Raw genomic sequence first — 23,349 nt, 5'->3', positions numbered from 1 at the left:
TTGGGTCTTTCAAGTGGGACCTGGCGGTTTGGGATTTGGCCTCAGCTGTTATTTACGGTTTCGATTTCTGCCCCTGTGGTTGATTCATTAAGCGATTTCCCTCCGTCTTTTTGTTTGGGGTGTCTGGCTCTTACATTTGGGGAGTCTGTCATGTGCTGTTTGAATTTCCCCTTCATTGTGGAGCTCTGAGCATTTGTCCTGGGCTGTCACTCACAACAACATGTACCTAAAAACTAGAAAGCTTTCTGGTCGGAATCCTGAAAGTCGGCTGCCCCAAGCAGCCTTCAGTGTTCATAGACTTGATGGTAGGAGAAGAGCTTTCATTCTTCGAAGCAGTCGTAAGTTTATCGGTAGCACCCAGGGGAGGAGGTGTTGAGGGAGTAGGAATGACGGTCTCGTATCGAGGACTTTTCCAAGTGATATTGGACAGAGGGAATGTCTTACCCAGCTACCCTCAGTGAAGTCAGTCCTCGGAATCAAAGACAGATGCAGACAGGCCTCTTGAAGATACTCTGCTGTGTTTTCGTTGCTGCTGTTTTAAATTTATGCTGAACATTAGTTAACCCACTAAGAATAATGTAGCAAGCTTATGGGTGGGTGTAAACTTTAACACACTCACATAGTCTGTGGTGCTGAGGGAAGGTTGGCAGAGGAAAAGTGCACATTTTTTTTTTTTTGCATGTCAGGCTTTTCTTTATTATTTTCCCATAGAGAAGACAAGGTAAATTTGGTGAACTTTCTCATCATAGCATAGGATAAGATTCTGTAGCAATGAAAAGCAATAGCAAATGATAACTCTGGAACCTCCATTCACGTAGATTGTATGGTATCAAATACTTGGAGTGAATTTATTGTTAATTTTTATGTGAACAGAATAATTTTATCTAATTTCAGAGCCCATATTGAAATTATTGAACTAATTCAAAAAATATCTGTAGAGCACCTACTCTTGCCAGTTATAGTTGTATCTACCATGGATACAGCAGCAAACAGAATGAAGTCCCTGATTTCCTGCTGCTTATGTCTTAGTGGGGGTGGACGGTGAACAGATAAGCCAATTACGCAATAATCTTATATTAATAATAAGACAAGTTATCCATGAGAGGCAGGAGAATGAAGGGAGGAAGGTGCTGTGTACAGAGGATACTCAGCAGAGACCTTTCTGATATGGACTTTGGGGTAAAGACCCGGATGGGGAGGGATAGTCTGGAAGGGTTTCCCCAGGAAGAACAATCCTAAGAGAAGAACAGAGCAGAGGAAAGGCCTGATCTGACCTGTGGTTTAAAGGATCGCCCTGGCCGTTGTTGGGAGGTGAGGCTCTCAGAGGGTGAGGTGGAAGGCAGGGAAGCCCCTGCTGGCAGGGTGAGAATAGAATCAGAGCTGCCCAGCCTTTCAGCCACGTGCCCTCACCAGGCATCCGGTTAAGACGGTTTCAGGGACATTGTGGACACAGAAAAGCCCCATTGGATTGGGCTCCAGAGAGGACTGAAGAAGAGAAAAAGGTGCTGTTGAGTGTAGACTCTTCTTAAGGATTTTACTGTAAAAGAGCTGAGAAATGAGGTGGGGGAATGTATTAGTTCGCTTTCACATTGCTGATCAAGACATACCTGAGACTGGGCAATTTATAAAGGAAAAGAGGTTTAATGGACTCACAGTTCCACATGGCTGAGGAGGCCTCACAATCATGGCAGAAGGCAAAAGGCACGTCTTACATGGCAGCAGACGAGAGAATGGGAGCCAAACAAAAAGGGAAACTCCTTATAAAACCATCAGATCTCATGAAACTTATTCACTACCACGAGAACATTATGGGGGAAACCACCCCTACAATTCAGTTACCTCCCACAGAGTCCTTCCCATAACACATGGGAATTATGGGAGCTATAATTCAAGATGAGATTTGGGTGGGGTCACAGCCAAACCATATCAGTGGAGGAAGATGAGACACCTAAGGTCCTGTTAGTTTGGGGGCAGGGGCAGGCTCCCTGCTACCCTCTCTGATCAAGAACGTAATGAACTGAACTCCAGTATTTTGCAAAGCACAATAATTCAGTCTAACTGTGGCTAGTCATAGCAGCTGTCCCCTTAGTTATTTTCATTAGGTAACTATAATACATGACATTGTCATGTGCACAGAAATTATTCAGCTCACAATTCCAAAGTTTTATGGAGAGCTTGTTGAATTTGGAGACGGATGATGTGGCATCAAGAAAAGCCAAGGGAAAAACATTCAATATCAGATGCTTTTTATAATTTAATTGCTGCCTGCTCCCAGGCTGAATTGAACTGCAGAAGGCATTTTCTTTTCACAGTCACAAAATGCATCTCGATATGCAGCAAATAACATGTAGCTCTGGGGTTTTCTCAGCGAAACCCAATGAAAAGAATCTGTTGAAATTTTATTGTCTGTTGATAAACACTGTGTGCGTTATTGCAGTCAGTTCTAATTCGATTTATTTTTAAACTGAGTTTCTGTAAATTGTACTGACAGTAAACAATAAAATCAGATGATTATTCTAATACAGAAAACACAAACACAACAAAACTGCTGGTACCGCCTTGTCATGGCTTTTCAGCACCTTGGCAAGCCACATTCTCTTGGGTAGCTTTGAGGCCCTTGGAACATAACAAAATGTTACCCAAGCAGAGAAAAGGCAGTCGCCAGGCTGACTGCATAGTGTAAAGTATTTTAAGAGCGAATCCTTAGTTACAACTTGAGAAAGCTTTGTTGTTTTCAGAAATAAATCAGGGTGCAAACCAAGCTGGTTACATTCCAGAACACGACAGACCCGTGAAAACTGAGACAAGCAAATTCCATCCACATTCTCCCATCTCCTTCCATTTATTTTGTAATAGTCTCCATTAAAAGACAGTGTTTAGGCACTAGTGCCAGTCTCCCATCTCACTCAGGTGTATCTCTTGCTCTCTCAATGGTATTTTGCTCTGAAATCCGAAATGTGAGCTCCATGCCTCGCATGCTCCTTCCAACTTCTGCACCTGGACAGCCTGCCGGAGGCATGGGCACTGCGTGCTCCCCCTGTCTTGTTCCTGCTACTGTCACCCAGTGGAGCTTCACAGAGGATCATTTCATGAAACTCCACACCATAGGCCTCTGCTTTGCATTCTCATATTCTGTAAGGTCTTTATCCAAAGAGCAGCAGCCCAGGAATGTGCCAGAACTCATCAATGTTAATCATTAATGATGGTTTGCTTTTTGAAAGGTGAGCACCTTAGGGGTCTGAGGTCCTTATCCTTCATTAGAGAAGCTCATTGAGGTTAACAGGAACATCGTATCTCCCCAGAGTCAGCAGTTGGAACTCTTAGAAATGCCTGCTCTTTCTGAGCCCCATGGTAGACACATGCTTGTTTTCTTGGACTTGGGAGTGAGGGGTGGATAGAGGAAATACTATATTGGATGGCGCTGGATGTTCCAGATGCTCTTTTAAAATATTCACATTTCAGAGGGTTGCCGTAGTATTAAATGTCCATGAATTGAGCCTGCAGGAGGAGTGTTTCACATAATTTGTTACCCTCCTTGCAAGCATCTGAAGCCTCTCCAGAAGTGTTGGCATGAGTAGATTGTCTCCGTTTCATTAGTTCCTTATGAAATCTAAAAATAGAATGAAATTCTCAGTAGCCTATCCAACTGAAGAGTAATCCTGTCGAAGTACAATAAATTGCTCTTTGGTGAAAATGGTTCAGCTTTTCTGCAGCTAGAAGAGTTAATGGGAGTCTGCCATCCCCTCTAGAGAGTGGTTCACACCTTTCTAGCCAGAGAGATTGGATTTTACCACGCTTTTCGTCCCTGGATGGTGAAACAACTCAGTGTTAGCCTGGCAAGTGTTCTATCAGACTTAATCACGGTTCTTCTCTTCATGTGGGTGTAGTGACGAGCTGTTCCTAAATGTCATGGTGTGGTTTTCAAAGCATCCTTGTGTTAGTAGGAATGAATGCAATTGCAGCTCAGTGTGCTTATTTTTTCCCCCAAAAGGTTCTTAGCATGATAATCAACGCGGCCTACAAGCCTGGAAGGGTATTAAGAGAATTACAGCTGGTAGAAGATCCCCACTGGAATTTCCAGGAGGAGACGTTGAAGGCCAAGTAAGTGTTTTCAATTCTGGAAAGCAAGGGTTTTTGTAACACTTCACCTGCTACTTTGAAACTTGCCCCTTCTCTTTGTGATGCAGCCCCGAGAAATGGAACAAACTGAAGGACATTCATTCTGCAGTTCTGTGGATGACATGTAAATTTCTTGGCATTTTTGCCATACAGCGTTGCCTTAAGCCTTAGGATTCCTAAGGTGAAGTAGAGATTTCCTTAACTAATATTTTATTATGTTAAACATTCAGCATCATAAAAACTTGGTATTTTTCAGGAGCAAAAGGGGGAAAATTGTAAAGAGGATATCGCTCATCATTATTATACTATGTTCATAAACAGCTCTTCATTTTGATATTATAAAGACTATGCTAAATGCAAATGCTTTTTTTTTTTCTGGCAGTTGACAGTTCTAAAAGATAAAAGGAACCTGTGCATGTTTGGTCTGGGTTAAGTAAATGGCAGTGAAATCTGGGTTGACATGGAGTCAAGTAACTTTCTTTATTTGGAATAGGCTAATTGGAAAGATGACATTTTTGCTTTCTTTAAGTTTCTTGACCTCTGAAATTGAGAGCAGGAACCATATCAATGTACTTGAACCTGGTTGTTTAGGTACATAGAAAAAGATCCGTTTCTAAGATAATTTTATGTTGAATAACTGTTTAGAGTGCTTGAGAGGACTTTTAATATTCATCTATGGATTTCAAATAGAATAGGTTTCACTAGTTGACTTTTAATGATCATTGAGATGTAACATTTGAGAAATGATGTTTTTTTAAAAGAGTAAAACAGTTTTCAGTGGCTAGAAGATAGCTAAGCCTCCTTTAGAGAAGGCACCTGCCCTATTCATAGTGAAAATTGAGAAATATGAAATAATTTGTATGATCAGTAATATTTTCCTCTAGTTAACTCATACTAGTACTGTGACTGAAAATGTTTAGAGATTGTGCCACGCTCAACATTCATTGCCAGCAATCCACTTAGCATTCCTGGTGTCATTTTTTGAACAACTCTGGGGTTTTAGATTCAGTAAAAGTTATTTATGGCCTAATCATAATCTGCTAAATCACCAAAGTGTAAGAGAATATATGTAAATAAGAAGAGGGTTTGTTTGCAGAAAATGGCAGGCCAATTAATGATGCTGCTACGTTTCATCATTTCCTTCTTTCTCAAGAAATATTTAAGTGAGCTTCACCTATAGCTCAGAGAAAAACATATTTTTCTAATATTTCATATTTTTCTACTTTAAAGAGATCATTAGCAGTAGTGGCACATTTTCTTATAAGTTTGTAGTAGTAGTGGGGGCAGAAAACATGAGCAAGTGTTTATAATGGAGAAATCCTTCTGATTTTAAAACTTTTCTGCAAAATTCAGTACAGTCCATGTACACCTAATGGACACAGATATAATAAAAGTACAAAAATCTTAGCTCCCATTAAAGCCTCCCCTGCCTCTAAATAAGCCAGAAACTCGCTCCTGCTCCACAGTGAGAGGAAGTTCATTTTGCAAGTGTTTGCACTCGTTTTCATGTTACCGAGTCGATCAGAGCTTTTTATTAAATCCAGCCTGATACAATCAAAACAGACATGGTGAAACCCAGCTCTGCTGAATTGTAAAGGCAGCATATTACCTATTATATCAAATATGACAAAAAGTTCCATGGCAAACTCTTACACAGCAAATTCTAATGAGAAAATATTTCTCTGAACTGGGTTTCAACTGTGCTAGATCATAGCAGCGTCTCAAAGCAGCTGCTAATGATGACAGCTTTACAGGCAGCGGGAGCTCTCCTGCTCTGATACTGTATGTTGAGTCACCTCTTCCCTTCTGATGTGAAACGACAACTTTTTAGATCTTGACAACTTTGCTATTTTCTTTGGTGCAAATGGGAGGAGAGAGAGCCGGCATCTTCCCATTTAGCCGAAAGGCAGGCATGTTTTCTGTCATGAATAAATTAACGAACAAGAGGAGCGACTCGCATTCAAGACATTTGGTCCATGACTGTGGTGGCTCATGACTGTAATCCCTGCATTTTGGGAAGCTGTGGCAGCAAATCGCTTGAGCCCAGGAGTTCAAGACCAGTCTGGACAGCATAGTAAGACCCTGTCTCTACAACAAATAAAATATAATTATATATATGTGTGTGTGTGTGTATGTATGTATATATGTGTCATATATACATCATATATACATATGACATTCGGTCCTCTTGGTTGATTATGGGAGCTGTTGTACACAATTATAAAGACTGTTTTCAAGAAGAGAGGATGTGAGATTATCCCTAGGGCAGTGTGATTGCTCTCATTTGGCATCTAGGATTTCTGGTTGTTTTTTCCACCTCCTAAGAGTAAAGACCCATTTACTTGAGAGGATGAAGGTGCCTTTGTAAAGGTTTGGACTTGTAAACATAATGAAAACTTACACTATTACCTACAATTGTCTCTGGGTGATTTTTTTCCCCTATTTATCCAATAACCATACCTTTTATAGAAAGAAATTATTGCAATATTTGAACTTGTGAGGAGTCTATCATTATTACCCTCAACATGTATTGAAAAGCAAAAATTTGCTAGCTTTTGTGCTCAGGAAAAAAATGGCTTCTCATGTAGTTCATTTCTGTTCTGGAAGAGAAAATTTCCTTCTTGCCAATGAATTTAAATATGCTCAATTTACCTGCATTATTTTGAATTACAGGAGGAGGAATTAGGCTATATCTTAGGGGGGTAAGGAAAAAAAAAGCCCTCCACCTCTCTGCATCAAGAGACATTTAAATATGTTTTTCAACATGTTACCGAATCTTCTTGGGGGAAAATAGAACTGTCTTAACTCTTCTTTGAATGGCTTTTGTGATCATCTTTATAAAAGCCAGGCAGAAGCTTAATAATTTTTCCAGTCCTTTGTTATAGTTATTCAGAATATTTAAAGAGGAAATATCCTGGTAGGATTTCATGTGAGTTAGAGCTCACTGTCACTTACCAGAGGCAAAGAGATAAAGTCAGATCTTCACTGTTAGGTGCGTCATGCTCAGCTCTGTGGAAATGTTGTGGTTTCTTTTTTTCATAAGCAGTGGTTAATTTTGTGCGTGCTTTTACTTATTTGACTTTAATTTTTGTCCTTTTACGCAAGGCTTTGTCTTATGAACTGTCACAGGTAACATTTGGCTATAAAGTGATTTATGTGAAAAAAGGATTCCCAAACTGAGAGACTTCACCGACAAAGGTTTTGTTTGTTCATTTGTTAATTTTGTTTACCTTGCCCAAGTGTATATAGTTTGCTGTCCTGAAAACGCACGAGGTGAACTTTGCATTAAGCAAAGCCATGAACCAATCTATTTGAAGGGAAGACTGCGTTTCTGTGTATGTGTGTACCTGAATTCATTGGATCACGGCGTGGCGTGTCTGATTCAAACAGGCCAGCTTAGGACATTCTGGAGGAGCAGTGGTCTCCCTGGGATAAACATACATGCCCCATGTATTGCAGAGTTCCCGTTACTTAAAGGCAAGAAGGAAGAAAGAAATTTCTGAGGAATGTGGGTGTCCTAAGGCTGAAAACCAGTGACCCATTCTCCTGACCCTGGTGTCCAATGACGAAGAATGAGACCAATGAAGTGAAAGCTTTGTTCTGAAGGAAGTGAGAACCATACCTCACTATTGCTGATGAGAACAGAGGCTTTCCCACAGCCTGTAAAGCTTCCCTATTTCTGCAGGGTTCTCAGAGTCACCATTTCCTTTCTCTTTTAATTCTTCCTTCAGCATTCGAGGGTGTGAGTTCAGCTTGAAGAACCAGAACCTGGTCCTCTGCTCCCACACCCTATCCCTGCCCGACAAGATTTTGTTAAAAGGTCTCATAAGGGTGATTCTGAGGGTGAATGATGGAACTTAGACCATAGTGACATTCTGCTTGGGCTGTGCTGATGGTTATGAATGGATTGTTACACCAGTGTTGGCTTTTTCACTCTGTTTTTGTTTTTGACTCAAAATCCCTTTAGATTTTTCTCAACTTTTAACTACCATATTAGTCCATTTTCATGCTGCTGATAAAGACATACCTGTGACTGGGTAATTTATAAGGAAAAAAAGGTTAAATGGACTCACAGTTCCCCATGGCTGGGGAGGCCTCATAATCACATTGGAAGGTGAAAGGCACGTCTCACATGGTGGCAGACAAGAGAAGAGAATGAGAATCAAGCAAAAGGGGCTTCCCCTTATAAAACCATCAGATCTCATGAGACTTACTCACTACCATGAGAACAGTATGGGGGAAACCACCCCTATGATTCAATTATCTCCCACCAGGTCCCTCCCACAACACATGAGAATTAAGGGAGCTACAATTCAAGACGAGATTTGGGTGGGGACACAGCCAAAACATACCAGCTACTGAAGGAGAGGAGATGATTTGTTTGGCATTCTTACCATTCCGTCTTGCTCTCTGTGTCTCCACCTCTGCCATATGCACTTGGACGTGGAAAGAAATCCCTACTTTGGCTAATGGGAAGGAAGTGGAAGGCCACACATATATTGATAGCAGTGAGGAAAAACTTTGCCTCCACTCTCTCAGGTTCGGAGACTGGGAGCCTGAAAATTAAACTGACCAAAGACAGGTGAGTGAGAGAAGAAACAGCCCACTTACCTGTGTAACGCTCATACCGAGGGAGTGCCCAGTGACGAATAACTCAGAGGATGGGTCAGTCGTTTGGGGATTCTGTATCCAGCTCAGTACGGGAAAAGGAGCTGGGAGCAAAGGCTTTTGTCGGAAGAACAAGTAGATTGCTTTGGGAAAGACAAATTGGATTTGAGGAAAGCAAGTGGGAAGTAAGAACGTTTGTGCTAATGTTTGTTTATGCAGGTGTGAGTGGTCTTTCTCTCTTCCTCATGGCCAGGCCGGGAAACGTCCCCAGAGAGGGGATTTATGGCAGCTTTACTCTTAAGTCTCTCTCCTGGGAGGAGAAGCTGCCCCCAAAGAGGAAATTTATGGCAGTCTCCATTTCTCTAAAGTTTCTATTTTACAGCAGATAATGGGAGCTCCGACAAGGCTTCTTGCTGTATCTATCAAATCTCAAATATCTTGAGCTTAAAATAATCTTCTCTGGACTCTGGGGTTCTCAGTGTCCTGCGTTGACAACCAGCAAGAGCGCCTCCCGTGTTTCCCACTGTTGATCTGTGACTTCCTTTACTGTCTCAGAGTGTGCTTCCGAGAGCACTGTCAGCCCCAGCCCCTCCTGATGTGCTCAGCTTGTAAAGACGAGATTGCGTTCTTCCCTCCAGATTTCTCTGCAACCTGAGTAACGCAGAGGTGCTGGGATGGCAAGGTCTGAGGACTAAGATGAAGGCTCTCCTTGGACCTCTCCCTTACAACTTCCTCCTCCTTCACCTTTTTTATCTTTGCTATTCCTTAGTTCCAACTCAGTATTCTTTTGCTTGTTGCTTTTATTTTCCTTCTTTCTGAGATTATTTATATTGCCAGAGAGTTTTCTATTGTATGCAAGCTCAGCTGTCTCTTAATATTTTCCTCTTACTTTGTCTTCTTGGGACTTGAAATAGATGCTTCAAAAACTTAGTGTTTATGAGAGCCTTGCTGGGCCGTGTATTAAATAATATCAATGTCTCACCCTTTGGTCTCACAGTGTCAGTAGAAAGTGAAAAGCATTATTTCATGCTTTTTGGTGGGGTTTTTTTTTTTTTTACATTTTTTTATTATACTTTAAGTTTTAGGGTACATGTGCACAACGTGCAGGTTTGTTACATATGTATACATGTGCCATGTTGGTGTGCTGCACCCATTAACTCATCATTTAACATTAGGTATATCTCCTAATGCTGTCCCTCCCCTCTCCTCCCACCCCACAACAGGCCCCGGTGTGTAATGTTCCCCTTCCTGTGTCCATGTGTTCTCATTGTTCAATTCCCACCTATGAGTGAGAACATACAGTGTTTGGTTTTTTGTCCTTGCAATAGTTTGCTGAGAATGATGGTTTCCAGCTTCATCCGTGTCCCTACAAAGGACATGAACTCAGCCTTTTTTTAATGGCTGCATAGTATTCCATGGTGTATATGTGCCACATTTTCTTAATCCAGTCTATCATTGTTGGACATTTGGGTTGTTCTTTTCACACATCTTCCCTACAAACTATGTCACTGGTATGCTGTTTGTCTTTCATGGAAGGTAAAAGTACGAAACACACTCTTCTTTTCACTTTTGGTAAAATAAAGAGTAGAATGAGGCTGGGTGTGGAGGCCTGTGCCTGTAATCTCAACAGTTTGGGAGGCCGAGGTGGGAGGATCACCTGAGGTCAGGAGTTTGAGACCATCTTAGCCAACATGGTGAAACACAATCTCTACTAAAAATACAAAAATTAGCCAGGCATGGTGGTGGGTGTCTGTAGTCCCAGCTACTCTAGAGGCTGGGGCAGGAGAATTGCTTGAACCTGGGAGACGGAGGTTGCAGTGAGCCAAGGCTGTGCCACTGCACTCCAGCTTGGGTGAGAGCCTGTCTCAGAAAAAAGGAAAGAAAGAACAGGTCATCCCCCTACCCAGGTCTGTCATGTGGAGCTCAAACCCCTGTCCACTGTGCCTGGGAAGATCGTGTAAGGATCAAGTGATCAAATGCTGTAAGATCCTTGAGAAAATGTCAGTGGCTTCATTACATAAATGCAGATTTACTGTTAATTCCCAGCCGGTTGGTAAACTCTTAGAGCTGTCTTTTGCCTCTCCTTTTTTTTAATAGGCCTGTATCTTCGTATGTTCAGCATGCCTTTGAGAGAGTTGTTTCAACAATTACCCTAATTTATAGGCCAGCTCCAAAACAAGCCTGTTTATTGGTTCAGGTTGGAGTTGGATTTCACGGTCAGTTTATCCTTAATATATTGATAGCATCTGGATGTGTCCGTGTGTATTCAACCAATAGTGCTCAGAAATGCTCATGTGATGGACAGTCTGTTATAGGGTCAGCTTAGTAGAGTTTGAGTCGTTATATGACTATATGCCTTTCTATTATTTCTAAGTGTTTTTGAAACAATCTCATACTTACAGAAACATTGGAAGTACAGAATAAAGATACTATTCATTCTCCTGATTGATTTGGGATAAGTTGAAGGCCTGATGCCCCATCACCCCCAAATACATGTTGAATATCCTTTATTCCGAATGCTTGGGACCAGAAGTGTTTTGGATTTCATCTTTTTTCAGCTTTTGGAATACTTGCAGTATGCTTATATTATGTTGACACTCAAAAATTTCAGAATTCGGAGTATTTTGAATTTCAGATTTTCTGATGAGGGATGTGCCTGTACTCTTTTTTTTTTTTGAAATGGAGTCTCACTCTGTTACCCAGGCTGGAGTGCAGTGGCACAATCTCGGCTAACTGCAATGCCTGCCTCCTGGGTTCAAGTGATTCTCCTGCCTCAGCCTCCTGAGTAGCTGAGACTACAGGCGTGCACCACCACACCCAGCTATTTTTTGTATTTTTAGTAGAGATGGGGTTTCACCACGTTGGCCAGGATGGTCTCAATCTCTTGACCTTGTGATCTGCCTGTAAGCAGGCTTTTCTAACGAGAGTGGCTCAGGCCCGCGTCCACCCTTTTCTGTGCGCTTGTGGTGGAACGTAGGCTCCAATTCCAGTCCAGCACGCCAGGGTTCATCCCAGCCTTTTCCTTCCCTATACTTGCAACTCTGGCTTTGACAGTGGAAGCCTGGCCTGTGCTCTCCACCTTTGGCATATTCATTTATTTCGTCAGGCCCCAGCATCACTCCAGTATCCTCACCCTCCCCACAGCTGTCCCCACATGTGACGGCCTCCTCCCTGCATCCCTTCCCCACTTCCATCCCTTTCCCCGGTAGGTTCCTCCCAGATGGGTTTCATCAAGGAGGGCCCTTGGGACTAATGCCTTTGGAAGGGAGGGGAAGGCAGTGGGATTGAGAAGACAGAGAACATCCCACAGTGAGGTCAGACAGGCACCCGCGGCAGCTCTGGGGTTAAAGGCTCTTCATGGCTGCCCAGAGTTGGGCCCCAGTGACCTTTTCACCTCCTCCACAGTCAGTCCCTGGATGCGGCCCTCCTGGGAAGGGCAGGGCCAAGGCAGCTTTTTGCAAAACCCTAAAGGGGGCTGGGCACGGTGACTCACGCCTGTAATCCCAGCACTTTGGGAGGCCGAGGCGGGCAGATCACTTGAGGTCAGGAGTTCAAGACCAGCCTGGCCAACATGGCAAAACCCCGTCTCTACTAAAAATAAAAAAAAATAAAAATAAATTACCACTATAGGCATGGTGGTGGGTGCCTGTATTCCCAGCGACTCAGGAGGCTGAGGCATGAGAATCGCTAGAACCCAGGATGCAGAGGTTGCAGTGAGCTGAGTTCTTGCACCACTGCACTCTGGCCTGGATGACTGAGACCCTGTCTTAAAAAAAAAAAAAAAAAAAAAAAGCAAACCTAAAAGGGCCACAACTGAAGGCTTTCTCCCAGCTGCTAGGGTAACAAGCCCCCCAGTGAAGGGGTCCAGGCAGCATGTCATCCGCCACCCTCCCCAGCCTGTGTCCCATCCTTACTCAGTCCCCTCTACCCCCCACTGCCATGGCTTCTAAACAGAATTGTTCAGGAAGGGCAGGGAAGAGAAAAGGAGTGTGCTGTTTTTAAATGATGCTATAATTTAAATCTTCATACCTTTAGATGGGCTTTTCCTATGGTGAAAGGTTTTACTGAAACACTTGCTTCCACGAAATCATCCCAAACTAGGAAGAAAAAATTAAGCCACCCTGGTTCTGTTTCCACCAGATAACCGCTCCCTTCATCCATCCCTCCAATGTGGCACCACATGTGTGTGCCTTGTCACCTGGAGGTTTGATGACCATCTCATCTTTGAGCCTCGTTCTGCAGTTTGACATCTGACCTGGCTTGCACATTTCTCCTGCATTCTTATGTCTCATTATTTTATTTTTTTAGGGACTCTAAGAATCTTGATAGTGAGCTCTTTCCAACAAAGCTGTAGGGCCACCAAACTCATAGAGGATAAAACTGCAAGGGAAAATGTAGCCGTGAAGCATTTTTATTCTACATTTCCCATTTTGACTCTCCATTTCCCACAACACGAGGAACATACGGTGTTCCCAGTTGTGCTGTTTCTTGTTTTGTTTTGGAAAATGCAACAAAAGCAATAAGCAAGAACCGCCCCAACGTGGGTCCTGGAGTCCCTCTTCAAAGGCACGGAGAGGGAAGTCTCTACACATAGGGTCAATGGAGGGCCTAGAAAAACCAACAGCCGTTCAAGGCTGTAGGATTTAAAGTATGATCTTATCTACAGAAGATCACTTTTTAGTTCTTACTACATGGAAAGTCAAGCTCGACCCATCAGAGAAACTGAAGAAAAAGAAACACCCAGGGGCTGGGATATGAAAGACCCTGAATAAATATGAAGTACATTTAGTACAGTATGCAGATATGAAGTACAAATTGGAATTTAATCCTTAATTTTTTTGCTGTTGATACTTTAAAAAAAAAAGATTTATTAGTGGGAAAGTATTTTTCCAGCCTTTAGAAAGACATTCCTAAAAAAGCTGGAATTTCACATTTCAGTAGTTTGGTGATATGTGAACAAAATAAAAACCTATATCTGTTGTCAACTGAGAAGCTGACCATTACTTTGCACCCATGATAGTATTAAAACTCTGTCAAAAGGTGATTGAAACCTACCTTCAAGTGCTAGTGTTTTCAGCCAGGCACTATTTATATCATATTCCCGTAAATATTTGGATAAGGGCTGTAGTTCCTAATTTTAAAAAAAAAACCCATCTAATCTGCTTTTTGTAGCTCTGGTTGCCACTTTTATGCTGGTGAATTCATGACCTGTGGTTTTTCTTGGGGCAGGAGAAAGTTTTTTTCTTAAAAGTGATGAGCAACAAGTGACAATATCTAGGTTCCAGAAGCGTGTCTCACTGTACATTCTTTGTTGTGTGGGTGGGTGTGGGGAGGGATGCGAGGGGCTTAATTTTTATTCTTCACTAAATAGTTATGTTTAAGGAAAGCAGTATTGTGCTTGATATTTATATATGATGGCAAGAAAGTGCCAGCTCTTTAAGCAATGTTTGTTGACGTTTTTGGATTCCCATATATAAAATCAGTTCCTTGTGGATAACTATAAAAGGCGTTTGGATTTCCAGATCTCTCGTTTTCCTAGTGCGTTGAAAAGGTTTTGGGGAGAACTTCCATACCCTTTGTCTAGATTGGTCTGTCCTCTAAGATCAGAGAGAAGTGCTTAAGGAGGACCTCAGAGAATCCTTAGAAAATGTGAACTGAGAAGGAAAGATACAAGCAGGCAGCAGCCATGGTCAGGAGAAGCTGCTGTGTAGGTGGTGGGGAGGTGCAGGCAGGCAGTCCGGGGGTCCCCATTCTTGTTGCTCCCCCCTGTAGGAATGGGCCTTGTCTCAGTCAGCCTAGGCTGTGCGGCAAAGAGCCACAGGCCACATGGCTTTTGCAACGATGTTTATTCTCTCTGCTTTGGAGGCCTAAAGTCTAAGATGAAGGTGCCAGCGTTGGTTTCTCCTTAAGCTTGCTTCTCTTTTTGGCTTGTGGATGGCCACCTTCTCTCTCTGCCCTCGCATGGTCTAGTCTCTGTGCATGTACACCCTGGTGGCTTTTCATCTTCATCATCATCTTCTTCTTCTTTTTTTTTTTTTTTTTTTTAAGAGACAGGGCCCCACTGTGTCACTCAGGCTGGAGTACAGTGGTACAACCATAGCTTATTACAGTCTTGACCTCCTGTGCTCTAGGAATCCTCTTGCCTCAGCCTTCTCAGCCTCCCCAGTAGTCCCCCACTGTGCCCAGGTAGTTTTTAAATTTTTTGTAGAGGTGGGGGTCTCACTATACTGTCCAGTCTGGTCTTAAACCCCTGGGCTCCAGCAGTCCTTCTGCCTCAGCCTCCCAAAGTGCTGAGATTACAAGGATGAACCTCCACACTCAGCCTTTTCATCTTCTTACAAGGTCACCACTCCTATGGGATTAGGCCCCCACCCTTATAACCTCATTTAATTACCTCATTGAAAGCCCCATCTTCAATTACAGTCCTATCTGGGGTTATGGCTTCAACCTATGAATGAATGTAGGAGGGACATGGTTCAATCCATAATAAGGATGAAGGTCTCCTATGTGAGGCCCCTCAGTTAGATTTACCACTTTTTATGGGGGGCGGGGGGAGATTTAACTGGAGAAATGCCTTTTAGTTTTCCTAATACACAAATAAGACTGTAGCTTTCCAAAGACCTCAGTCTAATAAGAAATAGAGATGCGTATGAAGGACTGTTGATTCGGTGCGCATTCTCCTTGCAGTATGATTTCATCCACTATCTATCACTCAATCAAGATTTGAGTCTGTGGGGAATTGCAGTGAAGGTGTACATGTTCAGAAAGGATTCAATTTACTGCTTCGGAGAAAGCAACCAAAGGCATGGAGGGGGTTGCTGGGGGTACTGGAGAGCAGGTGGAAGCAAGTTTTAGTTCCTGGAGCAATCTTTCACCATCCCAACCTAGAGGAGAGGAGTGGCCAGTTATCCTCATGGGCAGATTATGGCAAGTGGCATTACCATTTCATGTTGCTCCCTTTACACTTGAGAGATACAGCAGCCTTTTCCTTTAACTATCATTCATCCACCGGAGACCCATTACGGTTCTGTTTACACTGAAGCCACTTGCTGCCAGTGTCTGCAAGGCTGGGGGTCTTCACTCGGTTTCCAGGTCCCAATCATACAGTCACTCTGCATTTTTAATGGTTGCTTTTTTCCCCTTATAAAATCCATTGTGTTTCTCTCCATTTAAATGTGACCTTGCTTACCTATCACCATTCTGCACAGATGCCATTTATGAATAATGGAAATCGTCCCCATTTCAACAATATGATACACAGTCTTGACAAAGATATCCTTTCAGTGTTCTGAATTTGCATGGTTTTCAAGGCAGACTCGTGATCCCATATGCACTCACATTTTTCAAAAATGAAATATGATAGCAACAGGAAAATACCCATTTGATTTCACTAACCTCATTTCGAGAGCCATGCCCATTAGGTTTGTACCCTGCACCACTAATCTTTGGTATGAAGTTGTATATAGCAAAATGAGGGTGTGCTAAATGTGGGGGTCTTCATGGAAGTAGATTTTGGCTTAGCACTGTGATAACACATTTGTTGCACGCTAGTGAGCACTTATAAATATCTCTGTGAAAAATAACAGAAACAACATGGAAAACTGCGCATGATATGCTTTGTCATTGGAAAATGAAGTTGCTGCCTTTGGAATATGTGGTACAGAATAGGCCTGAATCATAATCTGTTCTTACCCTCGCTTTTCTTCCCCACCTATTTTCTAGATACAGAGGCAAAACGTACAGGGCTGTGGTCAAAATCGTACGGACATCTGACCAAGTCGCAAATTTCTGCCGCCGAGTCTGTGCCAAGCTAGAGTGCTGTCCAAATTTGTTTAGTCCTGTGCTGATATCTGAAAACTGCCCAGAGAACTGCTCCATTCATACCAAAACCAAATACAGTAAGTACAAATAATGAAAAAAGAAATGCATGAGCCCAGAGGCCTAAACTACACTGTAAGGTATTTGGATTTTGTTTCATTTACTTTTTTCTTTTTGAACCTTTTGACTAGTCTTCCATAGGAATTGCTATGGAAGGATTTTTAAGGATTTGCTGTAGCAGATACATGTGTTTTTAGCCTGACATACGGAGGGGATGGGATGATTTAAAACAGGATGAATTTTCATTGGTAGGCCTTGGAAAAGAAGAAAAGAAACTGTGTTTACTGTCATGAGTTTCAGTGGATTGATTGATTCTACAGCTCAATGGATGGCAGGAGAGCACAATAAAATTGATCACAGTAACAGTGACCCAGATGACTCTTTCAGTCCTTACTCTGGGATAGTGTAATGATGCTTTCATTGCCCTTCTTGATACGGGGGCCACATCCTTGTCATAATTGGCTTCTCATGTTTAGACGCCTTCCATGGAGGACTCAAAGCCACCATCACTTTCTTTTCTGCCAGTTGGCTTTGCCTCTCTCCCAGGACACAGGATGCAGGACTCAGAGCTGTCCCCACTCTCCTACCTTCAGCTCTTGCCTCTGCCATCCCCAGTCCCATTCGAGGATATCTGGCCTTGGGCAACCGCTTCCCCTGAGCCCTGCCCTTCTTCCCTTCTCCATCCATGGCAGCCACTCCCAGACACCTCCACCTCCTGTGCCTGAGACCTCTCTCTCCCTCTGACCTACAGTTCTGAGTTTCCTGCATCTCCCTTCAGTTCTCTCTAATGCAAGGGGGAGTGACCTGGAAGTTGGCTCTGCCAGCCACGTTCCAGCCAGCTGGGATGTGACACGGGCCTGGCCCTGTGGCCAGTGCTCTGTGAGCCGCAGACACTTGTGATGTTTGTCAACATGGGTGCTGGAACCAGGAATCTGAATGTACTTGAAAGGCTGTTGAGAGTGACTTTCTTTGTATTTTATTATCTCTCAGTGTGTTTCTACACACAACACACACACACACACACACACACACACACACACACACACACACACACACACACACACACACACACACAGTCTCCTTGCCACTCTGCCTTCTGATGGAGGTCAGCTGTGTCCTCACTGACCACACAGAGCCCCCGTCATTCTGTGCACAGGGGCTCTCAGGTAGGGCCCGCAGGTGTGTTGGTCCGGCACATCACCTGGTTCTGGAAGAGCTTGTTTCTCCGTCACTGCACCTTTTTCCAGGGGAGGGCTTCACTGGGAAACAGCAGCGCCTGAGTAAGAAAGGCCTGACCGAGGGCTTGCCTTTGCCATGCACGGTGAATGCTTACCTGCCAGGTGGGCGTCTGTCTGTGTTCTTCCAGGACACTGGGAATGGCAGGGAAGGAGCAGGGTCCCACACCTCCCATTCAGCATTGCCGAAATGAACTCAGAGATGTCTCTGGATCTCATATAATAAAACTCTCAAGTCCCAAGATCCTTTGGGTTAATTTATAATGAATGTTACTACAGGCTGAACAGAGGCTCCAGTGGGAGGAGGACAGAACGATATTTCGGGGGAGTCGAGCATTGGAAAAGCAGGGGTCATCCAGTCTCAATCCAAGGCTCCAAACACATACTGACCTTTGGCTGCATTCCCTAAAACCAGTTCTCATCCCCAGCCACTGGCTTCTAAGAAGCCAGCCTGCCCCAGCCCTGTCATGCATGCTTGGGATTTGGGAGGGGACAGAGGCTTGCTCATTTGCCCCATACCTGGAGATGGCCACAAAGCAATGCTTGCCCACAGCAGTTCATTCCTGCTCACTGAGGAACACGGTCCCTATAGAACTGGACATGGGACATTGTTCCAAGCTCTCCTGCCATCTGCTCCTTTTGAGAGGTTAATAAGAACAGGCCGGGGCTCCCGGAGCAAGTGTGCCTCCTGGGAGTTACAGGGCTGCTGCTGTGCGGCTTCCCAAAAGTTTTTCCAAATGTCATGTTGTGATCAAATGCAGGGGAGGGAGTGGAACATAGAGGGTCTTAGGCCTGAAGGAAACCTATGCTTGTTAGCCCTGATGGTCTCATTTTGTAAGTAAGGAAATTGGGGTGCAGAAAGTATAGGCGACTTACCTGTAGGATGAAGCCCACGACTCAGTACTGTGAGAATGCACTAAAATCATGCTCCCTGCAAAGGAGCTGCTGCAAACCAGGGGTTGTGCATTTGCCATTTTCCTTTGGCCCACCCCATTCGTGGATAAAGCTTCCTTGGCTGCATTCAGTTATTTTGTGGCTCATGGGCATCACACAGTGGGACGGTTGAACCTTTTGTTAATGAGTAGGTGTCTGGGTCGTAATTGAATGCTGGATCTTTAGTGGTCATTTTCATTAGTTGATGATACATTTCGTTTATAAAAAACTTTAATCACTACTAAAGTTCAATAAATAATTTTTGAATTAAGATACATACCTGTGTCTCTGCTGTAGAATTCAGAAGTAATGTGAGTCCCAGCAAATGAGAAGGGAATAAAATATACAATGATGTAATAGAGAAGGAACTCTGAAAAGAGGGAAAGTGCTTGGTGAATTTGGCCCACATGTTCAGGATCACAGCTTGTCTTGGTCGGACCAAGAGCTGGGGGGAGTCCCTCATGCCAGGACCACACCAGCAGATGTTCGCCCAGTGCTTGCTGACTGACCAGTTGCTCAAGAATCAGACTTGGGAGCAGGTGTCAGAGCACTCCGGCGGGTGTCATTGCCACCACTGTATGCAGTGTCTGGGGTCCGGACAGGGATAAACTGTGGGAACTGTGGACACTTTTGTCTCTTTCGCCTTCTGCAGAAGTCAGCTCTGGCTACTACAACAACATAACACAGACCCAGGGCTTTCACTGCATGCACTCGCCTCCCACAGTCCTGGAGGCTGGAAGTCCAAGATGAGAGTGTCAGCAGCTTTGGTTTCTGATGAGATCCTTCCTGGGCCTGCAGGCGGCCACCCGCTCCCCGTGTCCTCATGGGGCCTCTCCTCTGGGTCTTGGGTCCTTGGTGTCTCTCCTGGACACTCTTAGGACCTCATTAATGTCAGTGACATCCAGATACACTCACTTTGGGGGTTCAGGCTTCAGCGTTGGGGAGGGGCCAAGTTCAGCCCGAACACCTTCCAGACCTGAAGCTTTGGAGCAGTGTCTCTCCTGTGGGTCTGTTTTCTCAGAATGACTTCGTAAGGCACAAATGAACTATCAGATGAAAGAATCGTCTCCCTCCTTCCTCCTCTCCGTGTGTGTGTGTGTGTGTGTGTAGAGCCTTCAAAAGTTTCTCATCTTCCTTCCTACAGCCTATTACTATGGAAAGAGAAAGAAGATCTCCAAGCCCCCCATCGGGGAAAGCAACCCCGACAGTGGACACCCCAAACCCGCCAGGCGGAGGAAGCGACGGAAATCCATTTTCGTGCAGAAGAAACGGAGGTCTTCTGCCGTGGACTTCACCGCGGGCTCGGGGGAGGTATGTTCTGCCCGGGGCGCCTGCCAGCCTGTGGCTCTGTCATCTGGCCCTGGCCAGCAAGTGTAGCTGCTTTACAGCAGAGGTGGCCCTGGAGATTGCAGCGGGATGGTCGGAAACACCAAAGAAGAGCCCCCTCCTCCTTACTGAGAACAAATGTAGCGTGTCCAGCTGCTTTGGCTGGGAAGGGCCTCGTAGGGCCCACGGGTGGGACCATTGGCTCCATTTCAGAGGCTGCCTGGGACGGGGCTTGCTAAGTGGTCTGCACTGGGCGCAGGGTCTGACTGTGGGGCCACTGCTACAGGCCCCCCTGCCACCAGCCCCTTAAATGCCTTTTCCTCCTTCCCAGGATAGTGAAGAGGAGGACGCCGATGGCATGGACGATGACACCGCCAGTGAGGAGACCGGTTCCGAGCTCCGGGATGACCAGACGGACACCTCGTCGGCGGAGGTGCCCTTGGCCCGGCCCCGGAGGGCTGTCACCCTGCGGAGTGGCTCAGAGCCCGTGCGCCGGCCACCCCCAGAGAGGACACGAAGGGGCCGCAGGGCGCCGGCTGCCTCCTCAGCAGAGGAAGGGGAGAAGTGCCCGCCAACCAAGCCCGAGGGGACAGAGGTGATGCCCGGGCGTGGGGGCAGAGGGCGTCCCGCGGGGTCTGAAGAAGCACACCTGTTACACTTCAGGGCCACGATGTGGGGAAACCTGTTTAAAATATCTCCGACAGCAGCAGCTGCTCTAGCTCGTTCCCAAGTCAGGAACAAAGGCTGGCGCTTCACCTCTGGGTGGAGGGACCTTTCAGCATCGGAATGGAGTGCCCAGGGTGGAGATAACGCCTCTTTCCTGGATGGCTTTAGTGCCACCTGGGTGCTTGTCAGGAGGGCACAGTCCACGGTTTCCTTTGAACTCTGGGTTTCCAGAAATGCCTTCCCCGCATCTCCCGACTGCCCTGTGTCTTGCTCCCGCGTCCCCTCTGTAGGACACCTCTGTGATGTTTTAAAATATTTAATCAGTGTTTCAGGTCTCCCCTAGCCCCATGGGTGGTGTGAGATCAGCAGAAAGGGCCACTGGCACTATCATTACAGAAACACTGGGGGACACTGTCTCGTGTCTGCTTGGATGTGCCCTTTGTATTTCTCCTTTTTAATCAGAGATGCTTCGTTCATAAGCAGGTCCAAGGTTTCCTGAACTAGGGATGCAAGAGCGACTGTCACTGTGCCTGCTTTCTTCCCTCTGAAGGCACATGAGTCATTGCAGGGGGTATCATCACTGAGCTAAGAACTTTCCCAGGGACCGAGAGTGTGTGCAGCTTTTTCAGGTGCCCAGTGAGGGAGCAAAGGGAGGCAGTGGCTTCCGGCCAGGAATGGCTGAGGCCTGGAGAGTGCTGGAGAGGACCCAGCCGGCTGACTGTGCCGCAGCTGAGCTCCTCCTGCCCTTTCTCTGCAGGACACAAAACAAGAGGAGGAGGAGAGACTGGTTCTGGAGAGCAACCCATTGGAGTGGACGGTCACCGACGTGGTGAGGTTCATTAAGCTGACAGACTGTGCCCCCTTGGCCAAGATATTTCAGGAGCAGGTATGGTGGCTTGCCGCGTGTCGATTGTTTGATGTGCTGAGACTCTGGATCTGAAATGAACCTCCTGTCCTAGTCGGCTTCCTCGTGACACCTGTGAGGGGGTTCCTCAGCGCTGCTCGGCAGGTGCGCGAGACCGGGCTCCCTCCGAGGCCCCTGCTAAGGGCTGCCTGTCAGGGAAAAGAGAGAGCCTCATTCCTGCTCCTCTCAGGCCCCACCAGTGCCATGGTTGGGGGTGGAGGGGTGACTCACCCGGGCTCTAGCGACACCACCCAGCGCGGGGGAGGCACCTGTTGCTGCTAGGTGAGGGGTGCGAGTCCACGCTCCCCCTGTCATCTCCACCAACCCTACAGTGGGGGCTGTTTACCACCAGGCGGGGGTGAGAGTCCCAGTTCCCTGGCTGGCCCTTTCAGATGCCACGTCAGTGGTGGGATGGGGTGCCCAGTTGCCGCCTGGCCAGGCTGGAAGTCAGGGCGGCACACTCTGCCTTGGCTGCTATCGGTGGGGTCCGGCCAGCCCTCCCTTGTGATGTTCAGCTGCGGAAGAGATGCTGCCGTCTCAGTGTTTTGTCTTGCTGGGCCGCCCCTTGGCCAGGCCTTTGTCTGGAGACAGCTGGTTTTGGTTGAGCCTCCTGTCAGTGCCTTTTGGCAAATCTGGGTTGCAGCTTCTTCAGCTCCAAGTCTCAGGGACATGAAGCTCACACACAAACAACAACCAGAGAGCTCAGCAGCGTGCTGTCAGCTGGGGGCCCAGGCCCCTAGCCGGTCTGCCCTCCTCTCTCCACCTTCCGGAGTCTTCTGTTTGTGGATTTGTATATAATGCCCATGGATCAATCTTAGGCCTAGTGGGAGAAGGAGGGAACAGTGTATCCACCTGGCCTGCCCAGAGCAGAAGCCCGCTGGCCAGTGTGTTGTACTGAATGCTGTGTTCGTCATTGTTTTCTTACCTTCCGCGCTTCTTTCTACATAAAATATTTTTAAGCCCGTGGTATGGTGATGGACAAATGCAATAACAGTCGATATAATTTCTACCTTAAAGGAGTCTATAGTCCAGCAGATGAAATGAGTATAGTTAGCTAAAACATAAGACATATGATGCTGTGTCCTAAGGAAGAAGAGAGGGTTTTTATTTACCTTATCCCTTAAATTAATACGGAAACAAGTTGCCAATCTGCACACACACCACCTTGCATCCTGCCTCACTGGCCTTGCAGAAAATGCCAGGCTCTTGCTCTACTCTGTGCTTAATTTGTTGAAGTTTCTTGCGTTGTCCTGGTGTAAATATCTGTGTTCAAAGACCTCATGTTAAAAGTACTGTTTTTCATATAATGTTAAAGATAGGTTTATTCAGTCTCTTTTTAGATCGTATAAATCAGTAGACTAGAAAGAGGATATTTCAAGCATTAAATCAGGAAACATAAAAGGTCTGTGACTTCCCATGCACCCAGGAAATTTCTCAGCTTTTCTCCCAAGTTCATGCAGCAATGAACCGAAAAAAGCAAATTAAAATGGTCTCCAGTGCCACCCAAAGAGAGTAGTTATTGTCATTCAAAGTTCTTTCCCCTGTGTCCCGAGAAGTCCAAGAGATGAAGTAGTTCATCCTGTTGACAACCACTAGAACCTTCTGCAGATACCCACTAAGTTCATGCTGAAAGAATGATTAGGCCGGGCATGGTGGCTTATGCCTATAATCCTAACACTT

At 45.3% G+C, this 23,349-nt stretch overlaps 1 protein-coding gene across 11 annotated transcripts in view; it reads left to right on the top strand.

The window, feature by feature from the left end:
* The window catches only part of SFMBT2 (Scm like with four mbt domains 2), a 282,187-nt gene that overhangs the window by 248,276 nt on the left and 10,562 nt on the right, over nucleotides 1–23,349 (top strand). For all 11 annotated transcript variants that reach the window (XR_010113794.1, XM_055296462.2, XM_063610030.1 and 8 more), the window contains 5 exons: nucleotides 3,992–4,101; nucleotides 16,450–16,625; nucleotides 19,918–20,084; nucleotides 20,431–20,694; nucleotides 21,523–21,651. Coding sequence is in view for 10 of the 11 variants with exons in the window: in XM_055296462.2 (XP_055152437.1) it covers nucleotides 3,992–4,101; nucleotides 16,450–16,625; nucleotides 19,918–20,084; nucleotides 20,431–20,694; nucleotides 21,523–21,651 (846 nt within the window). In the remaining variant the exon portion in view is untranslated. The remainder of the gene's footprint in view (nucleotides 1–3,991; nucleotides 4,102–16,449; nucleotides 16,626–19,917; nucleotides 20,085–20,430; nucleotides 20,695–21,522; nucleotides 21,652–23,349) is intronic.

This window comes from Symphalangus syndactylus, chromosome 10 (assembly GCF_028878055.3).
Source record: "Symphalangus syndactylus isolate Jambi chromosome 10, NHGRI_mSymSyn1-v2.1_pri, whole genome shotgun sequence".
Classification (NCBI taxonomy): Eukaryota; Metazoa; Chordata; class Mammalia; order Primates; family Hylobatidae; genus Symphalangus; species Symphalangus syndactylus.
The sequence above is the reverse complement of the archived record's forward strand: the minus strand, read 5'-3'. Positions and strand labels throughout refer to the sequence as shown.